This window comes from Schistocerca cancellata, chromosome 10 (assembly GCF_023864275.1).
Source record: "Schistocerca cancellata isolate TAMUIC-IGC-003103 chromosome 10, iqSchCanc2.1, whole genome shotgun sequence".
NCBI lineage: Eukaryota > Metazoa > Arthropoda > Insecta > Orthoptera > Acrididae > Schistocerca > Schistocerca cancellata.
The window spans coordinates 130,799,052-130,826,903 of NC_064635.1; the positions used below are offsets into that span (position 1 = coordinate 130,799,052).

The 27,852-nt window shown below is 43.7% G+C and overlaps 1 protein-coding gene across 1 annotated transcript in view; it reads left to right on the forward strand.

Moving 5' to 3' along the window:
• The window catches only part of LOC126106355 (basic proline-rich protein-like), a 109,596-nt gene that overhangs the window by 17,322 nt on the left and 64,422 nt on the right, over positions 1–27,852 (forward strand). Inside the window, exons 2-3 of the mRNA XM_049912607.1 lie at positions 2,970–3,456; positions 21,345–21,844. Of these exons, the coding sequence (XP_049768564.1) occupies positions 21,359–21,844 (486 nt within the window). The 5' untranslated portion in view covers positions 2,970–3,456; positions 21,345–21,358. The remainder of the gene's footprint in view (positions 1–2,969; positions 3,457–21,344; positions 21,845–27,852) is intronic.

Consider the following 27,852-nt stretch of genomic DNA (forward strand, 5'->3'; position numbering starts at 1 on the left):
CAGTTCAATTTTACACAGAGTACGCGAAGGAACTTGCCCCACTTCTTGCAGCGGTGTACCGTAGGTCTCTAGAAGAGCGTAGCGTTCCAAAGGATTGGAAAAGGGCACAGGTCATCCCCGTTTTCAAGAAGGGACGTCGAACAGATGTGCAGAACTATAGACCTATATCTCTAACGTCGATCAGTTGTAGAATTTTGGAACACGTATTGTGTTCGAGTATAATGACTTTTCTGGAGACTAGAAATCTACTCTGTAGGAATCAGCATGGGTTTCGAAAAAGACGGTCATGTGAAACCCAGCTCGCGCTATTCGTCCACGAGACTCAGAGGGCCATAGACACGGGTTCACAGGTAGATGCCGTGTTTCTTGACTTCCGCAAGGCGTTTGATACTGTTCCCCACAGTCGCTTATTGAACAAAGTAAGAGCATATGGACTATCAGACCAATTGTGTGATTGGATTGAGGAGTTCCTAGATAACAGGACGCAGCATGTTATTCTCAATGGAGAGAAGTCTTCCGAAGTAAGAGTAATTTCAGGTGTGCCGCAGGGGAGTGTCATAGGACCGTTGCTATTCACAATATACATAAATGACCTGGTGGATGACATCGGAAGTTCACTGAGGCTTTTTGCAGATGATGCTGTGGTGTATCGAGAGGTTGTAACAATGGAAAATTGTACTGAAATGCAGGAGGATCTGCAGCGAATTGACGCATGGTGCAGGGAATGGCAACTGAATCTCAATGTAGACAAGTTTAATGTGCTGCGAATACACAGAAAGATAGATCCTTTATCATTTAGCTACAAAATAGCAGGTCAGCAACTGGAAGCAGTTAATACCATAAATTATCTGGGAGTACGCATTAGGAGTGATTTAAAATGGAATGATCATATAATGTTGATTGTCGGTAAAGCAGATGCCAGACTGAGATTCATTGGAGGAATCCTAAGGAAATGCAATCCGAAAACAAAGGAAGTAGGTTACAGTACGCTTGTTCGCCCACTGCTTGAATACTGCTCAGCAGTGTGGGATCCGTACCAGATAGGGTTGATACAAGACATAGAGAAGATCCAACGGAGAGCAGCGCGCTTCGTTACAGGATCATTTAGTAATCGCGAAAGCGTTACGGAGATGATAGATAAACTCCAGTGGAAGACTCTGCAGGAGAGATGCTCAGTAGCTCGGTACGGGCTTTTGTCAAAGTTTCGAGAACATACCTTCACCGAAGAGTCAAGCAGTATATTGCTCCCTCCTACGTATATCTCGGGAAGAGACCATGAGGATAAAATCAGAGAGATTAGAGCCCACACAGAGGCATACCGACAATCCTTCTTTCCACGAACAATACGAGACTGGAATAGAAGGGAGAACCGATAGAGGTACTGAAGGTACCCTCCGCCACACACCGTCAGGTGGCTTGCGGAGTATGGATGTAGATGTAGATGTAGATCATCAGTTATTTTGCTCCCCAAATAGCAAAACTCCTTTACTACTTTAAGTGTCTCATTTCCTAATCTAATACCCTCAGCATCACCCGACTTAATTCGACTACATTCCATTATCCGCGTTTTGCTTTTGTTGATGTTCATCTTATATCCTCCCTTCAAGACACCATCCATTCCTTTCAACTGCTCTTCCAAGTCCTTTGCTGTCTCTGACAGAATTACAATGTCATCGGCGAACCTCAAAGTTTTTATTTCTTCTCCATGGATTTTAATACCTACTCCAAATTTTTCTTTTGTTTCCTTTACTGCTTGCTCAATATAGAGATTGAATAACATCGGGGAGAGGCTACAACCCTGTCTTACTCCCTTCCCAACCACTGCTTCCCTTTCATGTCCCTCGACTCTTATAACTGCCATCTTGTTTCTGTACAAATTATAAATAGCCATTCGCTCCCTGTATTTTACCCCCACCACCTTTAGAATTTGAAAGAGAGTATTCCAGTCAACATTGTCAAAAGCTTTCTCTAAGTCTACAAATGCTAGAAACGTAGGTTTGCCTTTCCTTAATCTTTCTTCTAAGATAACTCGTAAGGTCAGTATTGCCTCATGTGTTCCAGTATTTCTACGGAAACTGATTGTTCGGTAATTTTCACTTTGCTTATGTTATAAAAAATGACCGACAAAACCTATCAATTAGATGGTAATTTATGTCCACTGATCTAGTGCTTAACTTCACTAACTAAATAAATAACTGTGTTATTGATTGTTATGGGGGGGAGAGAAAGAGAGAGAGAGAGAGAGAGAGAGAGAGAGAGAGAGAGAGAGAGTGTGTGTGTGTGTGTGTGTGTGGCCCTTATTCAAAGAATAAGGGCCACCCTAAGCTATATACTTAATTTGTTCTGGAAAGACAAGCTCCACTTGAGCTAAGAAAGAACTTATAGGGTGGATTACTCAACTATAGCCAATTACGAAAAGAAGGCCAGCTCATTATCAAACTGCAGTGTGTTTGTCCAAGATTTTTTCTATTGAACTATTTCCTCAAAATGGAAAATGAAAACAGATGCATAGCAGAGAACACATGTAACTCGCAAGACAGTGTTTTTGATTTTTTTATGGCAACAGTTAAAGTTTTACAGAGAAACTAACTATAGAGACTGATGCAGATTTGCTTCATCTGCACAAAACATTAAGTTGACTAAAGACATAACTCCTGGGTGTAAAAAAGAAATGGTGCCACATTACTCACGAAATTACTTCTATTAGTGTCAAGTCACGTGTGTGCCATGCCCATATTGTGTATCTGGTGGCAAGTTACACATCATGTCACTTCTCACACTACATCAGTGTTTGCCCCACCAAATGGTTAAGAGGACTACTCGTGAAAAGCATGAAGTACCAGTTCGAGTCCTGAACTGGCACAGATTTTCATTTGTCACCAAATTTTAATTATTGTGTGTATGGCACCTATAGAATCATAATCCACCTTCTTTTTCTTCAGATTTCATGATTTTATTCTGTGTTGCAGGTTGCGTTGCCTTCTCGGCCTCCTGTCAGCCATGCTGTAGCCCAGGCAAATGTGAATTCTGGGCCTCGAGTGGAGGCATCACCTGGTGTCCCAAGCAGCAGCAGCAGTAGCAGCAGCAGCGGCACTGGTGGTGGTGGTGGTGGTGGTGGTGGTGGTGGTGGTGGTGGCGGCACTAGCACTTTGGGTGTGAGTGCGAGTGTGGGGGTGGGCAGTGTTCATAGCAACCCCACCAGCAGTGGTGGCAAGAGTGTTGCCAGTGGCACTGTCAACTGCATTGCCAACACCGTGCCCCTGCCTGCCCGGGCTGCAGCTGTTGAGAATTCTGGCAAGACTGCCACCACCACGAGTTCCACCACACGGCACGTCTCCACGTCACCAGTGACGAGCAGTGGCACAGTGCGGACAGCAGTCACATTGGTTAACTTTGTTAGCCAGGCTTCTGCAGGTGCTGCTGCCAGGGCGAAATACCGGACCACGATAGCGACAGGTTAGTTGCTCCCACTCCCTGCGCGTACCGGGAAATATCAGCTCTTCCTGTAAATTGGAAACTTTGTTGAGTTAGGTAATTTTTCCTCATTATTAGTAAATCATTACACTCTGAAGTTGTTGTTGCCAGTCTGAAGGCTGATCTGATGCAGCTTTACATGCTAGCCTATCTTGTGCAAGTTTCTTTCATATTTCCGTAACTACTGCACCCTACATCAATTTGAACCTTCTTACTGTTATTGAGCCTTTGTCTCCCCATACAATTTTTACCACTCAGATTTCCTACTTAAGACCAAATTAACTATCTGTTAATGGGTCAGTATTTTTCCTTTTAACCTGTTGCTTCTTCTCTGACATCCTTGTTTTATTTCCATCCAGAGCTAAATTCCAAATCAATAATTTTGGAAAACCGTTTGCAAAAACACACACACAAAGCATTGCATGAAAGTTGTGATGAGCAGCTTCTGTCAGTTTGCTTCCCGTTACAAACTAGCTGATTTGTTTAGTCAAATTTTACATGCTCATTCAATAGTATGGCTCCATATTAGTGTAGTACAGGGTTTTGTAAACTGTGGCATGTGCAACACTGATGTTATGAGTGAATAAGTGCCCCGCAAAAAACTGTTTGAACAAGGCACTTTTTTCAACGTTTTTCCTATTTTTATTTCATTTTATTTTATAGTATTTTTTTTGGATTTATGTGTTGTTAGTTATGATTTAATCACTGAATAAGAAAAGTTTTTATTTTTTTTTTTAATTTTATTAACTTTCAAAATGAACAAGGTGTTCAATCAAAGCACCAGGGTTCTCAAAGTGGTCTGTCAGAGAAAAAGTTGGGCAACCGCTGGTCTAGTGCGGTATTTGTTTTATCAATATGTATTAACAGGGACAAGAAACCACAAAGAATAACCAATAGTCCAGTAGCGGCTAGTGTGCCACCCTGGCCCACACTATCTGCTACTACCATTCAGCAGCTATGCTCATTTTGCTGCTGGAGTATTGCTTATTCTCTGTGTTTTAATGTTCCTGTCAACACATATCGATAAGATGAATGATGAGCAATTTTAACTTGGGACTGCTGTAACTCCACTTTAAAGCTGATTTTGATTTTGTTTGTAACCGACACTTTCCATCAACACTAGGTGTCTCATGAAAGATAGATGAGCAGCATCCGTTTGGGCTGAATCTATCTATACATTGAGGGGGGGGAGTGAAATCGCAAATACCTGTTGAAACCCCAGAGCATATGCCATATCTGACTATTTGTAGGAGTGTGTGTAGATAAAAATTGAATAGGTATACCTGGACTTGATCACAGTGAACAAGTTCAAATGGAATGGAAGTAGGTTGCTGCAGCTATGCAGAGACATGGAAGCTTGCACGTGGTATTACTGTGGGGAGAGCTGCATCAAAACCAGTCTTCAAACCGAAGATGGCAAAACAATGGCGAGAAAGGTTTTCCTGTTTTCTGTGTGCTCTAAAATTGGTATAAGTTATCCTTTTCTGATTTGGTGTTTATAAAGCTTTGAGATATTTATACAAAAAAGGCTTACTGGAATAGAGTTCCCGTTCGGCTCTTCTGGCTAAATTGATAAAAGCAAATGACAGACATAATATTTGATACAGCCTGTAGCTTTATCATTTCCTCTAGGCGTGGTTATCTATATATGACTAGATACAACCACATTGTTTAGAACTACCAGAAATATTTAACCCAACACAAAACCTCGAGTTATCTCGTTTTTATTATTGTGACAGAAACTTAAAATCTCAAGTATACTCGGGCAACTTAAGATGATTTCTTGGAAGATAACTTATATCCGTTTCAGCCACCAGCAAAATAGCTGCCACGGTGTGTACTTCACCTGAAAGTCTGCTCAAAATACTGAATTGTACGATGTGCCCTCTGAAGTATGTGAAGACAGACAGAAATAGCAGAGTGAAGGTATTTTATTTATAGCAATATGGAAAGGATAGATTGCTACTCACCACAAAGGAGTAGCATTGAGTTGCAGACAGGCAAAGTGGAGCCTGGAGACAGTGGCCATGTGTGTGCGAGTTGTCCTTGTTGTGCGTATGTGTTTTTCTGTTTTGGAAAAAATACCTTTGTCCGAAAGCTTAATATTTTAGCAGTCTCTTTCTTTGTGCCTTTCTGCAACTGAATACCTCATCCAGTGAGTACCAATCTGTTCTTTCCATGTTGTTGATATTCCATCTGGGACTTTCTATTGTTTGGTATATTATTTATGTAGTATACATTGGTACAATGGATGGGTGGAAATTTCTTGGTATAAAGGGTAATTTAGTTTTACTAACTCATATCACATTTAGGCTGAAGTACAACTGTGGTAATTTAAAATGTAGGTGGTTCAGTGTTCGAACTTGCAACACCGTTATTAATCAAATAAATTTAATTTGATTATAGGCTTGCAATATTTAACATTGCAGGAATTATCACGGATAATATTAGAAATGTGTTACCTTATGCTTATGAAGCCCAGCAATTGAACTGTTTTTAAATCACAGCCTGTCCTCTATTAAAATGGCAGTCAAAAGCAAAACATCCGAACGTGTCAGGTGTAAACAGAATTGTTGTCATCAGTTTGAAAGCTTGTCTTAGATAAAATCCTATCTTGACTTTTCATTGCATTAGTCATTAGTGATAGTCATCCATGTTGCTGTTGCATGTTTTCTAATGTTATCGACTGACCATTAATTAGTCCATCATCTTGATGTTTTCTTATGCCTTAAAGCACAGCATAGAACTTCCTCATTCCATCTGCCTTCCACTAGTCTAGCTACCTCTCTTGCCCCTTCGTAACTGTTGTCTGTGAATGACTATAAGAGGAAACAGGATAATTTCAGTAGAATTTTTTCTGTGTGGTATGATGACTGGCAGCTTGCTCTTGAATCAGCTGTGACAGCGAAGCCAAATGAGAATCGAATAGAGTAAATAATTCATGAAGTGGCAAATTTTTGTGGTAGGAGGGACCGTTATTCTTGAATAACTCAAAAACCATGGCTACTAAAAGAAATATTTCCCAGTAAAAAACTAAACTATGTTAAATTTCTTACGAAACGGGTCCTATTCATTTTTCTCTAGAACTAATAGTTTCTGCATTGCAGGGAATACAAAGTCACAGATTATAAAAAATATTGTTTTAAAAGTATAAAATTAATACTTGTATTCAAATTAAGTCACGTAAGAACAAATATTAAATATGTATACCATGTCTAAGTTCAGAGGAGTCACTTTAAGGGATAAATTGTGTTCCGGGGTTGTAACATGGTGATGGGAGGGGAGACAGAATGAAGTCTGAGGGAAGGTAGGTCACCAGACTGTGCTCACGCATTTCCCTCCTTCCTTCATAGGTCTGTAAACTGAAGATCGAGAAATTGATTCCTCACTCTATGTACTCCACTCTGTCACAAGAAGGAGCTACTGCATATTTCACAAAGTCACACTGACCGTTCACAGCACGCCTTATGAATAGTGTGTGCAGACGTGCCCCAGGCTTGTCTGTTTGCCGTAAAGTGGATTAACACTACATGGAATACAGATATGAGAAACCTTGTGTACACAAATCTTATGTGCCATTGAATGTAACGCATACCTCAATTTTAAGAATTAATACCATAAAAAAAGAGTTTATTGTTGCATCAGTGGTTGGCTGAATTGATTTTACACAACAATGGATATATACATGAACTATTGAAACAACAAAAAATTTTAAGTGACTCACTATTAAGTGGCAGTTATTATTAAAAAAGAACACCGAACTCAAATGTCTACATGACATTCAAACAAAAATACTATAAATTACACCTATTAATAATCATTATTCACCAATGTCATTATTACTGGTATCCTCGGTGGAGTCTACTTCAGAAACAGATTCATTTACTCTTTTCCCATCGTCCTCAGTGATGTTCCATAGCACATCATCTTCACTGGCATCCAGAGAATTGGAAGTACAGTATCTTCGATACTTCGATGCTTTTCCAGGCAACTGAAACCCAGTGTGTAATAATGTGGAATGTCAGTTCACAGTTTTGTTCATAAAACCATTTTTCATACTGTCCCTGAATGTGCTGTTGAACGATTTATTCACATTAATTTGTGGGGGTTGTAACACAGAGTCATTCCTCCAGGAAAAATGTCACTGGCTAGACTACGGATCTCGGTTCTTACAACATATGTGAGATGACCACGAAATGCATTGAGACAAAACATTAATGGAGGTTTGGAAAGTGTGATGCCATCAGGGAACAGCTTTCCATTTTTATGGGTCTTGGGGCTTGTTTTCTGCTTGAAGATTAAGAAAGGGTGAGGTTTGCACGCATCTGCTGTGATTGCTAGCATTACAGTAATGCCCTTTTTTTCCCCCTCACACCCTTACGTTTTGATGATAATTAAATAATTAATGAGAAGGAGACAAAAGAATTTAAGTGGCATATTAACCAGATTGGCATCTCAACAGTGTTTCCTTCTTTGGCTCATTAAAAAATTCTTCTCTTTTTGAAGTATGGTGACAGACCACTGAAATTCTCTTAGGTTTTTTTTCCCCCAGAATCCTGTGAAAGGTTTTGGTTTACTGTTGTAGAGGTGAGCCCACCTGTTTCGTAAAGCAATCAGCCCATTCACGGCTAGCCTTAAACTCTTGACTCAGGATACCAAGAATTGCAGCAACCCCTTTTGCTTTGGTAATGGTGTCCTAGTCACATGTTTCCCATTCTTCCTCCTTTTACAGACAAATTCCAAAACTTTTACTTCAGTGTCAGGATGTCTTCTTTTGTGGAGGGCCAGTCTTTCTAATAGCGCTAGTAACAAATACTGCCCATTTCGTTTCTTTCATAAGCAAACGATCTTGTCAGCTATATTGGAATTCTCGTCCCACCCTCCTGTTACCATATTTTTCAACAAAAAGAATTACTTTACACTTGGAAATAACATCATACAATGTTTTTGTCTGTTTGCCTTCCATTTAGCGACCACCTAATGCTAACACACTGGTGGTGATAGGTCAACGATAATTGAGTGAATTTGTGACATGAGAAACAATACCTAAGTTTCAATGATATTGCCAGTGAATGAAGGATTCAAGTTTGTATGTAATGTGCCATCAGATTGTAAGTGCAGTCCAATTTAAAATACTGTTTGTGGTAAAAAAAAAAGTGTACATTAGACTTATACAAACACAATACTAATAATACTAACACAAAAAACACATAAGACTGAATCTATACAAATCTCTGCACACTGTTCTACACGGCCTGAGGGGAAACTGATTCTTAGTCATCCTGTTTGGCAGCTGTAGCAGTCTTCTGCCAAAGACATATTTCCCCACCATTGGGGCTGCTCACTTTTCAGTTTACAGAGAGGCTTTACTTCCCCTGCATTTCCTGTCCAGTACTCTTATGTCATAGACAAAAATGTCTTTTTTATATAGTGGAGTTATTTTCAGTTTATTGAATGGATACTTATTTACAGTTTTCAAGTGAGTTATTATGTTATCTGCCTTCGAATGGCAGACATACAAACAGACACGGGGTACGGCCATGGGAACCAGGATGGCTCCTTCCTATGCTGACCTTTTCATGGATCACTTGGAGGGCACTTTCCTGGGATCCATAAGTCTTCAGCCCCCGGTTTGGTTTATATACGTTGATGAGATCTGTACCATGGACTCATGGTGAGGCTGATCTGTTGAAATTCCCAGAATCTCTGAATAACTTCTCCCAATTAAATTTTACATGATTCATTCCGAATCCCATGCCACTTTCTTGATTCGATCTCATCCTCACTGAAGGCCAACTACACACCTCCGTCTACATTAAGCCTACCAACAAATAACAGTATTTGCGTTTTGACATTCTATGTCATAAGTTCCCTCCCAAACAGCCTTGGCAACTGAGGCAAACATATTTGTTTGGATGTAGACTCTTTACAGTAATACACCACCATTCTCACCTCAGCCTCCAGTGCACATAATTACCCAATTACCCCACCAGCCTACTTAAAAAGCAGATTTCCTGGGCCATCACATTCAATCCTGGTACTGCTGATCCCTCCAGAACACAACTTTGGAGCACACTATGTGACTCAGTATTATCCTGGTATGGAATGTATTAATCAGCTATTTCAAAAGGGCTATGACGTCCTATAATCATGCCCTGAAATGAGATCAATTCTGTCTGACAATTTTCCCACAACACCTAGACTACACTTTTCCATTGCCCTCCCAATTGCCACAATGTTATTGTCAGACCCTATGCTCCTTCTGCACCCATCTCCCTATCCTGTGGCTCCTACCCCTGTGAGCGTCCTGCTACAAGACTTGCCCTCTGCATCCTCCTACCACCACCTATTCCAGCCCTGTAACTGGCAAAACATATACTATCGAAGAGAGAGTCACGTGTTAAACAAAACACATCATATACCAGCTGTTAAGCAAACACTGTTTGGCCTTCTAGATCGACATGACTACTACCAATTTATCAACTGTGATAGTTGGGCATAGGCAGAGGGTGTATACTGGTAACTTGTAATATTTTGTTGCAGAGCATGCTCTACAACATGACAGTCGTGACCTTGGCATCTGTTTCACCACACGTGCTATATGGATTCTTCCTGCAAACACTAGTTTCTCAGAACTCTGCAAGTGGGAACTAGCACAATAACATGTCCTTGGTTCTCACCATCCAACTGGCCTTAATGTATGTTAATTTCTTCAGTCTCAGCATTTCTTCACAATAACTACTCTTTGCTTCACTGTGGTTTAGTTTTCTACATCTTTCATTGTCTTACCATTCTATTTTTCACCGCCACCCCTCCCACCTCTGTTACGTACAATGTGCTTAGCTTTTCACTCTTATTAACTTATCCATGGTTTTTAAGCAGTAATCCCTGTCTGCATATTACCCTGTCTTCCACCTTTAAGCTGTCAGGCCTTCAATTCTCGTCCAATGCAGCCCCCAACAATCAATCTTTCCTTCTCATCCTGCATGGTAAGTCTCCCCTGACCTGTGGTTCTGGGTGACCTTCCCGAAATCTACCCCTTTCCCCAGTCCTCTTCAGTTCTAACCCTTCTGTCTGAAGAAGGAGCCACAAGCTCCGAAACCTTGCCAGTTACAACCGTCTTTCATGTGTGTGTTCTTCTGCCACTTGGTGAGTAGATTTTTTATCTGTCCAGATTATTTATCCCAAGAAATCTGCTTTTTAACTAGCAACAGCTGGAGATTTCAACTAAATACCACACTGAAGAGCCTGTCCTGAGTATAACATGCTGTCAGTATGTATTTAATTCTCTGCACTATCAAAGACTGGGATCCTTTTCATAGCATGAGGGGTATCAAATACCTCACCCAACATCTGAAGAGGCCCAGGGGCTTAAATTGTCTCCCTCTGCAACCCAGTTCGGTCTCTTTCATGTTATGGAACTTCAGATAATTTCACTGTAAATCTAGGAACTATTTTTACAGACTTGAACATGATCAGTTCCATTTCATCAGATGTATTCACACCCATCTTGCAAGGTACACTGTGGAAGTTAGATAAGTGGTTCAACTTGGTGCTGTCCACTTTGTCAGCAATTCTTGACTGGGAGAGATTTACGAAGTCTACTAGCACAGTTAATCATGAGAGTGGTTCAGTAACTTCCTAGTTATTCATTAATTTACCACCAAGTGATTACAGAACAAATGCATGGCTTTACAATACACTGTCAACAGCGGACGGCGGCAAGGTGCCACATTTAGCAATCCAGTTCCGTACCCCCAACACTGCAATTGTCACTGACAACATCACACTTATAAATTACACACTTCTCAGCCTTTGTTTATAGGAACACATGTTATCTTAAAACTCACTTAACAAGTGAAAATGAGTACTTAATTATTAAACTGAAAATAACTCCACTATATGTCAAGAGTTCTGTGATGTCTTTTAAAGGGAACTGAACAGGAAATGCTGTGGAGGTATAGCCTGTATGTAAACTGGAAAGTGAACAGCAATTATGGTGGGGAAATTTGCCTTTGCTGTAAGAACACAACAGCTGCCTTACATGATGACTGAGAATCAATATGCCCTCTGGCAGTGTAGAGCAATGTGCACAGATTTAAATAATTTCTGTCCATATATTTCTTACATTAGTATTATTAGTGACTCGTGTCTGTATTCCGCGTAGCGTTGATGCACTTTGTCGCTCACTGTCTCACTTCACTTTTAAACTTGAAAGCCTCTGAAACCTTACCTCTGAACTTGACCATACATTTTGTGTTGCTAAAGGTCCTTTTAATCAGTTCACTGGATTTTTCAGTTTGTTTGTCTGCTGAATCATAATGTAGTTTAAATATTTATTGGTAATATTTTTGTTAGAAGCTCCAGTTTTTGAGTTAAGAAAAGTGACCTTTAAACACCCCCTCCTTACCCCACACTCACTACTGGTGACGATTTTTAGGATGTTGTTCATGACACTCCCTCCTAGCACTGTACAAAAGTTTGTAGCTATATGGATATTTTCCCCTAATTTTCCCTTGTTGATGTGACTAACAGCCGGCCGAAGTGGCCGTGCGGTTAAAGGCGCTGCAGTCTGGAACCGCAAGACCGCTACGGTCGCAGGTTCGAATCCTGCCTCGGGCATGGATGTTTGTGATGTCCTTAGGTTAGTTAGGTTTAACTAGTTCTAAGTTCTAGGGGACTAATGACCTCAGCAGTTGAGTCCCATAGTGCTCAGAGCCATTTGTGACTAACAGTGGGAAAATATAAGTTAATGCAGATGAACAGGAAAGACACATGTTCAAATATGATTTTTGTAGGGTCTTGTTCTACACAGGCACGTCGATTAAATATCTAGGCATAGTGTTGCAAATTGATATAAAATGAAATGAGCATGTAAGTTCAGCTCTGGAGAAAGTGAATGGTCAAGTTCAGTTGTGTGTAGCTCATCTATAAAGGAAACCACATACAGAACACTTGCAGGACCACTGCTCAAGTGCTCTGGATCCCTGCCAGGTCTAATTAAAGAAAGACATCAAGGCAATTCAGAGCTGTGCTGTTGGATTACTTGCATATATCTTTGATCAATATCTGAGTATAACACAGTTTATTCGTGGACTCAAATGGGAATCCCTGGAGGGATTGATTGATTGATTGATTGATTGATTTTAACAGGAGAGCTAAAACAGCTTAGGTCTAACCCGCCACTGCCTGCATCGAAACTAGGTTTATTGTGCAGTATCACTCCCTGTATATCTAGTAAAGCCAACCAGTGCCCTTAAATAGTGGAAGGAGTCCCTCTACCAGTTTTTTGTTAGACACAATTTCTTCGGGTCTAGTTGTCCTGAAGATTATGTATCTTTTACTCTCCAATGCCGTGCATTCAAAGATTAGGTGTGATGCAGTTTCTTCACCCTCATCACAGATCCTACATTTAGGGTCCTCTTCCATTATCCCCATTGTGTGTCGGTGTTTTTTGAAGTTCCCATGGCCGGTCATCAGTCCAGTCCTGAGTTTGATCTCTTTCCTGTTTGATCTCAGGATTACAGAGCTTCTTTTACAACATGGCTTGGGCATCAGTACCTTACCATGTTTTTGTTTATGGACCTTGGTCCAATATCCTACGTGCTGTTTCCTAAACCAGTTCCGTAGTTTTACTTTGATAATAGCCTCGGTGATTGTCAAGACACGTTCCGGTCCAATAAATGGAGTTGTTGCCCACATCCTAGCCAATCTATCAGATCCCTGAGTGGCCAGGGACCCACACTAGGTACACTCTATTGCTTCCCCCTAGCTCCACCAGAACCCTGTGGCAGTCTGCAACAATCTTAGATCTTGTTGCTGGAGCTGCCAATGATTTCAGGGTTGCCTAGCTGTTTGAATAGATGTAGATGCTACAGTCATTGTAGCACCTACTCATATTTTCCTCCACACATGCCCTGGTTGCAGTAATTTCTGCTTGGAATACAGAGGCCAGTTTCCCTAGAGAGATGCTGCTCTCCAGTCTTGGCTGAATCCCGTACAACCCTGCCACAACGCCTTGATCTGTTTTTGACCCATCGGTGAACCAAACTGTCCCCCCCCCGTACGGTATCGAACTGGCAGTTCGGAGTTATTATATAGTCAGTGGGCATTTCCCCAGCCATACTTATATTTACCTCACTCACTATGTTAGTGTGTGATTCTGGATATCCGAATGAGACCCAGTTTTGGCCAGTTTTAAGTCTGTATGCCCCAGCTGCTGCCTCCATCTTAACCCAAAGTTGAATTGGAGGCATATCCAGCATGGCTTCCATTCCAGCGGTTGGTGTGCTACTAATTCCACCCATTATGGCTAAGCAGGCCAATATCTGCACCTTAGCAAGCTCTTGAGCAGCAACCTGCTGTTCTACCTTCATCCACCATACTACGGCCCCATAGGAAATCCTAGGTCTAGCCACTGTGGTGTATATCCAGTGCATACCCCTGAGGCTTAGGCCCTAGTTTTTTCCACAAGCCCTCCTAGTACTCACTAAAGTGCTTTTTGCCTTGAGAAGATACTGTTAATATGAGGGGTCCAAGTTAGCTTCTCATCCAAGGTTACCCCTAGATATTTCACTGTCCCCTTTACAGGTAGAGTTTCATCGACGAGCTTTAGATCCCAACTTGCGTGCTGAATATGTCTCTTCGTAAATGGCACCACAACAGTCTTCTTAGGATTAACTCTCAGATCCTGTTTAATGCACCATTTTTGCGCAATGTCCAACCCTCCTTGTGCCATATTCCTGACTGTGTCAGTGAATTTGCCAAGTATTACTATGACAAGGCCATCTGCGTATCCTTCGCAGAAGCATTGTCTGGAATTTAGTTCCTCAATGAGTTCATTCACCACTAAATTCCACAATAGAGGAGACAAAACTCCTCCTTGTGGGCAGCCTCTAGTGGTCTTAATTACCATCTTTTCATTCATCATGATAGCCTCTACCTTCCTTCCACTAAGCATGGCTCTGGTCCAGCTACATATAGTGGTCCCCAGGTCATGCACCTCTGCTGCCCTTACCATGGAATCGAAGGTCGTGTTACTAAAGGCCCCCTCGATATCCAGGAAGATGCAGAGGGCTATTTCTTGGAAGTGAAGTGCTTTTTCCACCTTCCCGACGAGTTGGTGGAGAGCTGTCTCACATGATTTACCTGGTTGGTATGCATGTTGGTTCAGGTGTAGAGGGCCCCTACATAGCCTCCTCTCTCCAACGTATACATTAACGAGTTTTTCCAATGTTTTGAGAATGGAGGAGAACAGACGGATTGGTCTCATATACTTGGCCTTGGTATGATCAATTCTCCCTGGCTTTGGAATGGAGACAACCTTCACTGCCCTCCAAACATTGGGAATGATTTCTACTGCTAAGCTAACCCTAAATAGCCTGAATAGGATTCTTATAAGCTTTCCTCCTGCCTGTTGCAGGAGAGCTGGAAAAATTCCATCTGGGCCAGGTGACTTAAACGTCTGGAATGTTCCCACCGCCCACTGGATTTTGTTGAAGTTCACACATTCCTTGGCCAATTCCCAGTCCTCTCTTCGAGTGTCTGAGAACCGTTGTCTCTCTGGGGTTACATACTGGTCTGTGTTATCCGGCAGAGCATATTGAGGAAAGTGAGTTTTGAGGAGCAATTCCAGTGTCTCATGTGCTGTCTTTGTATATTCCCCATCCTCCTTCCTCAACGTATCTCCTGGATTAGTTGGTACTCTAGTGAGAATCTTGTGAAGTCTGGCTTGTACAGCTGTGCCTTCCACTTCCTTACAGAATGCCTTCCAGGATGCCTCTTGTCTTATTGCAAGATTGTAACTGGCAAGGGCCTCAGGATATTTAGCCCATTATCCTCTACATCTCGCAATATTAAACAGTCTCCGTACCTGTTTTCTTTGTGTTTCCAATTTGTTATTCCACCAAGGAACACTCCTATTTGTGCACTCCCTGGTGATATTGCAGTTGTCCTGATATGTGGTAACTATGGCAGAGGCTCAAATTCTACTGGCTTCCTTATCATGGTTTTAATTTTTGATAAGCCTAAGTCAAGATCCCTCCTATATGTCTTCCAGTCTGTTTTCCTAGGATTTCTATAAGTCATGGTCTGTCTGATTTGCATTTCAACCTTGAATTTAATGTACATGTGGTCCGATGAGGATGGCTCCAACACCACATGCCATTGTTTGACATAGCTACCCATTGCCATGGAACCAAATGTTATGTCAATTACTTCTTCCCTTCTGCTATTCCTGAATGTAGGTTCATTGTTCCTATTGAGGACCTCTAAGTTGTTAGCTAAGAGGAATTCAAGAAGGTACTCACCTCTACTGTTAGTGTCCTTGCTGCCCCACACTAGGTTTCGGGCATTGGCGTTGCACCCCACCAGCAGTTGGTCACCTTGCCAATGGCAAGTCTACCAGCCTCCTCACCTCCAAGGGAGGGGGAGAACTGTCTTTGTAAGGAAGGTATGCTGAGTCCAAGACAATTTCCCTCGTGATACCTTCCTCACATTGCTGAATTTTTAAGGTCACTAAGTCCGTAGAGCAGAAATCCATCATTGGCATAAAAGAAATGCCATTTCTAACATAGATGCATGTTCTGGAGTGTCTTAGATTCCTAGCATAGATTAGCTTACCTCCAGTGCCTCTGAGGCCCGATACACCCCCTTTGTATAAATAGGGTTCTTGTATCAGGGCCACATCCACTTCCTGTCTCCCCAGGCAGCGGCTCAGGGCAGCAGAGTCCCCTTTACTGTGGGGCAAATTAATCTGCAGCACCTCCAGGCTCCGTCCTACTGCCATCTTTGAGGTCTTTGAGAATCCTGACGGTGACCTGCGAGAACCCTAAAAACAGTTTCAGGTCCTGCTCCCGCAACGCCTTCAGGGACTTCTCCACCACCAGGGTTTGTCCTTCCAGAGAAACCTTCTAGTTAATCACTCTGCTGTCTTCTGTCGGGACTTTTGGGTTCTGGGCCCCTATTTTCCCAAACAGAGTCTTGGAGAGACTTCCTTAAGGATCTTGGGTACACGTAATAATACCTTTGCGGTCTTAAGAAGCTCCGCTGCCGTCTTGACCAGCAGCTTCGCATCTTCCGACGGGGATATCACAGGCACCTTGTCCTCGAGCCATTCTACTGTGTGCACCCCCTCACAGACAAAAATGAGTGAACCACGATCTAAATAGACCCTCCTGAAGTTGGGACCTGGGCCAGCGTCCCCCCCAAATGAGTGAACCACGATCTAAATAGACCCTCCTGAAGTTGGGACCTGGGCCAGCGTCCCCCCCCCCCCCCCCCCCCCCAATCTTTTCAAAGAGGATCATCTGTACTAGTTCCTCCTGTTGTGAGGTAATGGCCACCAGTGGATAAACTTCCTGGATAACTGCCATCCTAAAAACTGAGACAGCAGTACTATAGGTCTGTTTCCCCAGTTATTGCCTCGGTTTTTTTCTGGAGTCGCTTATCCAGGGAGGAGGGAGTCTTTGATTCCTCTCTTATCCACTTACTACGTGTCTTTGACATTGTGGGGGTCTGCATGTCCCCTTCAACCTGAGACAGTTTTTTCCAGGGGGTCTTGCATTCTAGTCCCTTTACTTCCCTCCACTTGTGTTTCGGAAGTCATTGTTTTCCTTCCTTTTCCCTCTGTTCCCTGAGTGGCTTCCTCCTTTGGGCCTCAGACAAGCCTTTGATCTTAATCTGGTCTAGCTTCTCGGTTACAGTTCCCACTTCTGGCTCAGGTCTAGACCCTAATTCAGTAGTGGAAGTGCCTTCCGTTGGTTCAGTCCCCGATGTTTGGGTATCAATTTGCCCGTCAGTTTCTTTTTCTGTAGTCGTGTCCATGTTGGCCCGGCAAGATTCGGGGATCTAGAATGTCCACACCACGAATACCCCGCACGGTGTAAGGCTAATTACTCAGGGAGGTTGCCCGGTATCCCTGAGGCTCCATTTGCAACACATCTTACCATGTGCCATGCACCCCTCAGCATGGATCTCATCACACCTTGGGTTGGGTCAGGGAATAGGGTAGGACTAGGAGTGGTTAGGGAAGAAGGGATGTTGTGGGGCACTCTTAGTCTGATACATCGGCTGAGGCCTTTCCGGCAGTAGGTCCTCTACCTTCGGCATAGCCCTCAGCTTCCCGCGGATATGCCAGCCTCTCCACCCGCACGGACAGGGCTTCATCAAGGTGGTGTCCCCCGGAGAGGTCCCTCGGGGGAAGATGATGTTCTTTTCTTGAAACTCTCTTGAGAAAGTTTTCTGACAAACTGCAGAGCAACCCTACTGCCACCATTTTACATCTCGCATAAATCCCACGTAAATAAGAAAGGGAAACCAGGTCTCGTGCACAAATATATAGACAATTATTTTTCCCACGTTCTGTTTGTAAGTCGAATGGGAAAGTGAAGGAATAGTAGTTGTAGAAAGTACCCTCTGCTGTGCACCACAGTGTCTCTTATGGAGCATGAATGTGGGAGTGACCTAGAGAGAGGGATGTAGATAACTGTCTAACATGGCAGTCGTTTCTTGTTCCATCATTGGTCATTGAGCAGCGTTCGTCTCTACATCTACATGATTTCTCTGTAATTCACCATTAAGTGCCTGTTAGAGGGTTCATCAAACCACGTTCAAGCTATTCCTCCAACGTTCCAGTTTTGAACAGTGTGATGAAAACAAACACTTAAAACTTTCCATGTGAGCTCTGATTTATCTTATTTTATTGTGCTGATTATTTATCCGTATGTAGAGGGGAACCAGCAAAATATTTTCACGCTTTGAGGAGAAAGTTGGTGATTGAAATTTCATGAGAAGATCCTGCCTCAGTGAAAGACACATTGTTTTGAATTATTGACAGCCCACTTTGCGTATTCTTTCCGTGACACTCCCGCCCCTGTTTCAAGACAATACAAAATGAACTGCCCTTCTTTGGACTTTCTCACTATCCTCTGTCGATAATACCTGATGTGGATCCCACACTGCACCCAAGACTCCAGAAGAGGGCGCAGATGTATGGTATAAGCAATCTTTTTAGTAGACCTGTGCATTTTCTGAGTGTTGTACCTGTAACTAAAAGTCTTTGTATGTACAGATAGGCCAAGCTTGAGGTTTTCTTTGATTTGTTACAATGTGACGTATTTGAGTCTCTGTAGTTGTTGAGAGTAGTTAATTCAATTTTCTGATATAGTTTCCTAGAATTTGACTAAACCATTTTCTCTTTCTTTTTAAATATATAATAAAATATAAAACAAAAAATATGTACAAAATCGTCACTGCATTCCTCTAAGGCTGTATGTCTAGTTTACATAAAAGATAAATTATAAGATGACCAAAACATTTTTCTGGAACTTCCTCAGAATAGTTTCTGAATTGTAAATTAATGGTCGAAAGTACGCAAAAATAGAAAAACATGGATAGTAGTGTCTAAATTTTACTTCAGCTTCTCTGTACAAACAATGCAGCACAGTTGAATGAATGTACACAGGTTCATGTTAGAGAATGTAGGTTAAAAAACAAAGTGAGCTATTTAAATGAATGCATGTCAGGTCTAGACCAGATTTACGTATTATTAAAAATGGAAAACTGTTGTCAAAATTGTACAGATTCACTTTGGCAGTGGATTTATGGGAAGTTAGTTTTGTACTTATATTATTGATGGCCTGGGAATGCTTTTTGGACATACGTACCTCTAAATACATGCCCAACTCCAGTTTAACAGTCATAATTGCTTTGATGTTTGCACAGAAGACTGTGTTTACATAACTTTCAGTCAAATTATGATTTTGAGTACTTTAAGAAGAATATTGGCTGGGTTAAACAGATCAACACTTTGACCAAGACTGTCTCAGTAGGCTTCTAAACCCTTTCCCATTTGTCAGCTGCACTGTCTATTGTGCATACAAAAGATGGGAGCTGCGCATTGCTTATGAAGCATTCCACAATCTTCCTTGCACAGCAGAGATTTTTTTTCTGAGACTAAGTGTAAAGTAATTATCTGTATTACAATGAAAATAAATTATAGAATTCATGTTTGTAACTGTACAGTTATACATTAAAGTAATGAAAGTCTGTCAAGAATATTTACAGGGTGTGATTCAAAAGTTTCAAGACTTAACTCGGAACTAGAAATTTATTGGATATTTAAGTACAGTGGACTAAAATTCTTCAAAATATGATCCTTCAGTATCAACACGGCACTGCCAAGCGCATCTTCCAGTGTTCATAGCCCTTCTGAAAGGCCTTGGGCGTCATGCTGTCAAGGGCTCTCGTCGAAGCCTGCTGGATGGCATTGATGGAGTTAAATTGCTTCCCGTTTAGGCCTGTATTGATTTAGGGGAAGAGGAAAAAGTCACTTAGAGCCAAGTCGGGGCTGTAGGGTTGCTGCAGCAGTGTTGTCACATTGAACTTGACCAAAACTTCGGTGGCTGCGCACGACGTGTGAGTGGGCACGTTGTCATGGTGGAGAATCCAGTCGCCCTTGATCTCCGGGTGGACACGGCGAACTCAATCCCTCAAGCGGCAGAGCACTCCAGTGTAAAAGTCACCTGAGTATGTCCACGAGCAACAAACTCCTTGTGAATCACTCCTTTACCATCAAGGAGAACAAAAAAAAAAAAAGACAATCAGATGCACTTCACACACAACTTGCTCATTCAAGCTTTCTTGGGCTTCAGCGAGGAAGCAGTGTGCCATTCTCAGCTTTGACGCTTCGACTGAGGATCGTGTTTGTAGACCCAGGTCTCGTCACCAGTAACTGCTTTCTCCAGAAGGTTCGGACCAACATTCAACCGTTGGAGCATTTCCTGGCATACAGTCATGCGCCGTTTCTTATGATCCATCAACAAAACTTTCGGCACCGGTTTGGCATGCACTTTTCGCATCATCAAATTCTCCGTCGCAAGCCTGCACACCGTACTCTGAGTCCCAGTTCATTGGCAATTAATCTAGTACTAAGACGAAGGTCATTGTTTAAAAGTTCCCACACTCTCTCCACATTTTGATCCATTTGGCTTGATGATGGCCTCCCAGAGTGGTTGTCGTCTTCAACGTTCCCGCGGCCCTCTTTGAAACGTTTGTGCCACATGAAAACCATTGCACGGGACATGGCTTCTTCCTTAAAGGCCTCTTGAATTATACTGAGAGTCTCCGTGGCAGTTTTGTTCAGTTGCACACAAAACTTAATCGCATAACGCTGCTCCAAGTGCTGCTCCATTTTTGCTTCTCCCATTTTTCGACCGAGGTCAATGACAAGCACTAACGCTGCAAGTGATGCGCACTCTCCAGGTGTCTGGAGACAACTGCCACAGCGTCAGTTCGTTCCCCGAGAACCCCCACTGCTTCCCCCACCCTTCAGAACCAGTCTGCGCGCGCTTCCCTATTCCGAAATGAATCAGTCTTGAAACTTCTGAATCACACCTTGTACACCTGTAACAATTGCTTGAATCACAAAATATTATTGTTAATAATAAATCTCCACAAATCTATAGTGATGAAAGATACAAAGCTGCAGTCAGACCTTGTAATTCACAGTGTCTCTCTCTCTCTCTCTCTCTCTCTCTCTCTCTCTCTCTCTCTCTCTCTCTCACACACACACACACACACACACACACACACACAAAATATCATGCATTTAGTCAGGTTTAAAAATTGTAATAAAAAAGAGAAAACACTGAAAATAAATGAAAATGCTACATCAAATAACTGTGCAGCTTCCTGATCCACAGAATAAACATGGTGAGCCAGCCACACTCCAAAACACTAAAATCTTCAGCCTAAAAGCTTAGGTGTTCTTTTTCCCGAGATGTGGATTTGTTGACAGGCACAATTTAAGTGAGTGAGTGAGTGAGTGAGTGAGTGAGATATATATATATCAGACTAAATCTTTGTTCCAGGTAGCAGTAAAGTGATGACTGTCTCAACAGCATCAGGCACGTCTGATGGTCCTCCCATTCCATCATGCTCTCCCATGGAGCAACATAATCAAAAACAGCAGCAGCAGCAGCAGCAGCAGCAAAAGCTCCAACAGCAGCAGCAGCAGCAGCAACAACAACAACAACAACAACAACAACAACAACATCCACCACCACCACAGCAGCAGCCAAAGCAACCCCAACAACAGAAGCAAATCCAGCCACAACAGGCCCAACTGCAGCAGAAACAACTGCAGCCTCAGCAGAAGCAGCAGCAGCAGCCACAACAAAAACCACAGCTCCAGCAGCTGCAGAAGCCACAACAACCATCGCAGCCTCCACCACCTCCTCCGCCGCCGCCACCCCCTCCACCTCCGCCACAGCAGCAGGCGCAGCATCAACAACAGAAACAACAGCCGCCACAGCCCCAGAGGCCACAACAGCCCGGAGCCACTAATGGGAGCCTACCTCACAATTCACCTGTGAGTTACTTCCCATTTTAATTGTAGGTTAACACTGTTTCTACACATTACTGCCATTCTGGAGGTCTAGCTGAGTTATAAACAACATGTTGCATTGGAGGGCAGCGTGGAGGGTAAAATCGTATAGGGAGACCAAGAAATGAATACATTAAGCAGATTCAGAAGGATGTAGGTTGCAGTAAGTACTGGGAGATGAAGAAGTTTGCACAGGATAGAGTAACATGGAGAGCTACATCAAACCAGTCTCAGGACTGAAGACCACAACAACAACAACAACAATAAGATAATGTTATAGAAAAGAAATAATGTCGTTCTAGAAGACTGAAAGATAATGTTAAAAAATTGTAAACATCACTCAAGAATTAGGCCTTAGGGCTGTCCTGGCTGGGTGACTGCTGCCTACAAGACAGTACGAGGATCAGTCTAATCTGTGATCGTGAGACACGTGATCAGCACGTCACCAGTCCCTGCAGTAGTTATTCGCAGTGGATGAATCCCGATGATGCTGCTGCTTCTCTATATATTCCAGGAGCTCCTCATTTGACCTCACAAGGCTAGGTGGATCTCATTCCAGACCTCCCTACATCAGAGAAAAAAAGTCTGAGGTACCAGGAGTCGAACCCAGGTCCTTCTTGCACGAAAAGCAGTGATGCTGACTATTCAGCTACGGAGGCAGTCACAAAAAAGTTTGTGAAGTAAAGTTACTGGGTAGTATTTAATTTCTGGAAGTAAAATATTAGGTACTGTCGGTAGAAACACATTACCACCTCATAGCCGAAATTGCTAACACACAGTTGAAGTCTGGTAGTGCAGAATTTTTACCACTGGTATTTGGCCAACAGGTTGAGGTGAGGCAGTGGTGTAAAGTTCCTGATCGCTAGTCTTCGTGCCAAGATCCTGGATTGGGCTGCGAACATCTTCGCAGTGTCTCCAGAAGTTAGGCCATGTCACCCTGTCGGTTTGAACCGTCCATTCTTGACATCCCCTCCTCTACACTCATTCCCTGACTGTGGGACTCTTGTTACACTATGAGACACTTAAGAGAATATGTATGCTATCCCTGCTTTCAGTGCTGTTAGTTCCTTGTGGAAGAGAGAGGGATAGGTTGTGTTAGCTACACTGGCTCCACATACTGGCCCTGACACAACATTCAGTACCGACTAGCCACTGTGTCATCCTCTGCCGAATGGTGTCATTTGTATGGGGTACAGAGGGGCACAGGATCAGCACGCCATTCTTCTGGATACTATCAGCTTTCCAGACCTGAGAACCACATCATCTTGTTTATGTAGCTCCTCAGCTAGTGTCACAATGATGATTGCACATTGTCCCATCCTCCCAGTGAGGAAAAAACCCATGCCTTATCAGGAATTGAACCCATATCCTCCACATAAGGAGGCCCCCCTCAGGGGCTCACAGTTCTTTCATGAGTTCACAAGTGGCGCACATGGGGCCCCGAGCTATTGCAGGCAATTCTTCCTTCCCTGGCTGTATTTCCTTCACCCTGCTCTCCCTCCCTATCCTCACTCCTTCCCCATTACCCCCTCCTTCCGCCCTCACGGTTTTCTGATTTATATCAACCTGGCTATCCACCTGGTTTCCTGTATTGCTTGCAATTTTGTTCCTTCAGTGTGTTCTATCATCCTTTCTGGCATTTAGGTTCCCACTTGAGTTTTGACGTCCACTTCAAAATTTCCTGTTTTTAGTAAGAACCATTTGGGGAAGAATGTCCTCCCTAACATCAATGGTGTGGATTCCTCTCCCCCCTTCCTTCCCCTCTTGCCAGCATGGATCACACTACTGATAGCTGAACTGTTCCCTCCCCATGTATGCCAAGGAGTGGTTACTTGTCTCCTTGGAGCATTGGAACTCCATACAACAGCCACCATGCAAGAGAGCCCTAGCTGTGGCTGGATGGTGCCCATGGGGAGAGCCCCTGCTCAGAGTGGGTGGTATCAGGGCGGAAGCTTGGCACATGAAGTGTATCAAGCAGCAGATATCTGGCCGTTCCCATACAGCCGTCTCTTCGAATGGCGAGGGATCATTGAATGCTGCTTCATATGAGCTGTCAACCTTCCCTTCCTTGGCTACACCATGGGAGGAGGGCCAGGCTTGCCGTCTTGGGATGAAACACTTTCCCCACTGCCTCGTCTGTACTAGGACGGATGGGGACACATTCACTGCCAAAGTGAAGTGGAGTCTTGTAGAAAGATGTGGTCAGGCTGCCTGTTGAAAAAGACTTCCTCCACTCCAAGAGGGAAGCCTCTGTGTTCCACCATGTGCATGTCTCAGTTGTGCTGAAGGCCTCCCCCCTCACTCACCAGATTGACCAGCTTACAAGAGAGAGAGAAGAAGATGCAAGAATAAAAGTCCCTTGATCGCTTGTCTTATGTTGAGGCTCGCCAAAAATTTGAGAGATTCCATCCAGTGTCAGTATCTTGCAATGTTTGCCACTGTTACTTTATTTCCTCCTCCTACCTCTTCCTTACCCCAACCCCGTTCCCACGACCTCCCATCTGGGAGCCGCTCCTTCTCCACGGCCAAAGAAGTGCCCCCCTTCTACAGCACCTGCCGGTGTTAGGGCTCCCTCCTGGGGACCCCTTTCCCCGGCGTCTCTCAGGCCAGAGGACTCCAACCAGACTCAGCCACAAGACATACCATAAATGTGTCCCAAGGTTGCCCGCCCTCTTTCGGTTCCAGATCTGTCAGACACTTGTACTCCCTTCCCTGCCCTCCTCCACCTCTGAAATAGGAGGAGGAGGAGGAGGAGGAGGAGGAGGAGGAGAAACATAAGTCCCAAGACAAGGCTACCACTCTCCCCCCCCCCCCCCCCCCTCTCGAGATCCCGGAGCTGCCATTTCCCCCCTCACAACCTGAGTCTGACATCTTATTTATGGATGTCACCCCATCCTGGTCAGTAACGACTACTGACCGAATGAAATGACCTCCTCTTGGGTTCTTTATGTCGAACCTGATCTCTCACCACATGAGCATCCAGTGGAATTGCAACGGATACTATTGTCACCTTCCGGAAATGAAACGTCATGTTTCCTATTCTGCATTATGTCTTGTTCCTCAAGAAACGCATTTCCCTGATGACCACTCTCCAGCATTTGGTGGTTATCAGGCATTTTTTCAGAACTGTGTCGGCCCTGGCATAGCATCTGGTGGGGTCTGCACTCTGGTTCGCTCCGATGTTATTAGTGACTGGATCCCACTACATACCAACCTGGAAGCAATAGTAGTTTGAGTGCAAATGACTCCAGCACTCACCAATTGGAATGTCTACCTCCCTCCAGGTAGGTCACTTCCTTACGTTGCACTGTCTATCTTAATCCAGTAACTCCTGCCCCTGTTTCTCCTCATGGGGGACTTCAATGCCCACCACCCACTGTGGGGGAGTGTCACTTCAATGGGTAGGGGTCTTCTAACTGACCAACGTATTAAGGACCTTGATTTGTGCCGCCTCAATGATGGTTCCCCAACCCGCACGATGACCTTTGTGACAGTGATCACTTTCCGGTGATCCTATCGTTCCTGTGCTGCCGCCAGGCAGACAGACCCCAATGTTGGGCATTCAGCAGGGCCAATTGTTGAGTTGAACAGAGTCCTCTCTGTTTCATCCTGCACCATGCTGAGCTCTATAATGAACCCTTCACTGAATGGGAATTGGTGCAGGCTCTTTACCGCTTGGAGGTTCCCCAGAGGCAACATCTCCTCAGGATCTTCAACCGCATTTGGCTCACAAGTGCTTTTCAGTCACAATGGTGAGACAGAATAGTTATCCCCGTCCTTAAGGCCGGGAATGGCCCAACATCTCTAGACAGTTACCACCCAGTTATCCTGATGAATCTACTATGTAAACTGCTTGAGAGGATGGTTAGCTTCACATAATGTTGGGTACTCAAATCTCAGTGCCTTTTGTCCCTGTATCAGTGTGGCTTTCAGGTAGGACGATCTCCAACTGACCTTTTACTCACATTGGAAACAGCCATCTGACCGGCTTTTACTCATTGCCGGCACCTTATCGCAGTCTTCTTCGACATTCATAAGGCATACAAAATGACTTGGCACCATCACATTTTAGTTACCTTCCATGATTGGGACTTCTGTGGTCGCTTCAGATTTTTATATGCGAGTTTTTATCTCACTGGCTCTTCCGGGTTCAAGTTGGCACTTCACTCAGCACCCCAGGAGAACGGTATCCCACAGGGTTCTGTGCTAAGTACCACACTCTTCTTCATGACCATCAATGGGCTTGTGACCTCTGTTGGGCCTCTGGTTACCCCAGCATTGTACATCGACGATTTTTGCATCTCGTGCAGCTCCCACTTGGTAGCACCTGCTGAGCACCAGCTCCAAGGTGCCATCCGATGGGCCTCTGCATGGACCAGTTCCCATGGCTTCCAGTTTTCTCCCTCCAAAATGCAGATTATGCATTTTTGTCATCGACCCACAGTACACCACGATCCAGAACTTTATTTAGGTGACCAGCTCGTCAATGTTGTAGCGAGGTCTCATTTCTTGGGCCTTATTTTTGATAACAAGCTGACATGGCTGTCCCATATTGTCACCTAAAGACTTTGTGCATGCATATACTTAATGCACTCCGCCTTCTGGCCACACATCTTGGGGTGCAGACCGTACCACTCTTCTCCATCTGTACCGTACTCTGGTCTTATCCAGACCAAATTGTGGTAGTCAGGTTTATGGCTTAGTAGCTCTTTCTACTTTGAAACTGCTTGACCCTAGTGCCTTTTGCACTAGTTCCGTTGATAGTCTCCTCACAGAAGCAGGGGTTCCCCCTCTACACATACAGTGGAGCCAACTCCTGGTTTCTTACTCAATTGCCACTCGCCAATCCCCTGACCATCCCATGTATCCTGTGCTCTTTGGCAATGAGGGATGCCTCCCTCCTGAAACCTGCCCATGAAACCATTGCCAGTTGACATGTATTCTACTTCCCACTATTGGGATCTCAATCTCCACTCACTGGAATGCACCCCGTGTCTTTCCTCCCATACCTCCCTTGGATGGTGCCTAACCATGGATTAGGACTGATTTATTCCAGGGTCCTAAGATCTCTGTCACCCATATGGTTTCCCAGCGTCTTGTATGTACCATCCTTGCAGAGTAAGGTGCCACCATCTTTTACACTGATGGTTCTAAGACAGTCGATAAAGTGGGATATGCTTCCACATCTCCTACTAGCTTAGAACACCATTTATGGCCTGGATCATGTAGTGTGTTCCTAGCAGAGCTTCTAGCCATTCACAGAGCTCTCCTTTCTGTTTCTCAGGCCTCCCTCCACAGTGTTTTAATTTGTTCAGATTCAATGAGCAGCCTGCAGGCTAACGACCGATGCTACTCTCTTCACCCTTTGGTCTCTGTTTTCCACAATCTTCTCTCTGCCCTTGGTCATGCTGCCTGTTCCGTTGTCTCCGTCTGGGTCCCAAATCATGTGGACATCCCAGGGAATCAACTGGCTGACCGTTTGGCTAGAAAAGCAGGTATGTATCCGTCATTTCCTTTCATGATATCGGCTGCGGATATGCAGATCTACGTCAAATCCTCGTTGCCCAAAAATGGAATGACATCTGGTGCGCTACTGCTCATAGTAATAAACTCCGCACAATCGAAGAGTCTACAGCAGTTTGGCGCTCTTCCTTCCACTCCTCTCAGAAGGAGTCCACTGTTTTATGCCATCTACGTATTGGTCATACCAGGCTCACTTGTTGTTTCCTCCTACGTAATGACCCCTCACCCCCACGATGTGGTTGTGGAGCCAGACTGATGGTATCCCACATATTGGTGGAATGTCCACTTCTTTTTGCCCTCCGTACTAAGTATAGTCATCCTGATTCCTTGAATTTAATATTAGGAGACGGTTCACAGATGATTGAACTGGTCCTCAGTTTCCTCTGTGAAATTGGTTTTTATTTCCAGATATAAGGTTGTACTTTAGTCTTGGAGCAGGGGCAAGGTAGTTGTGGTTGGGACCTCTTTTT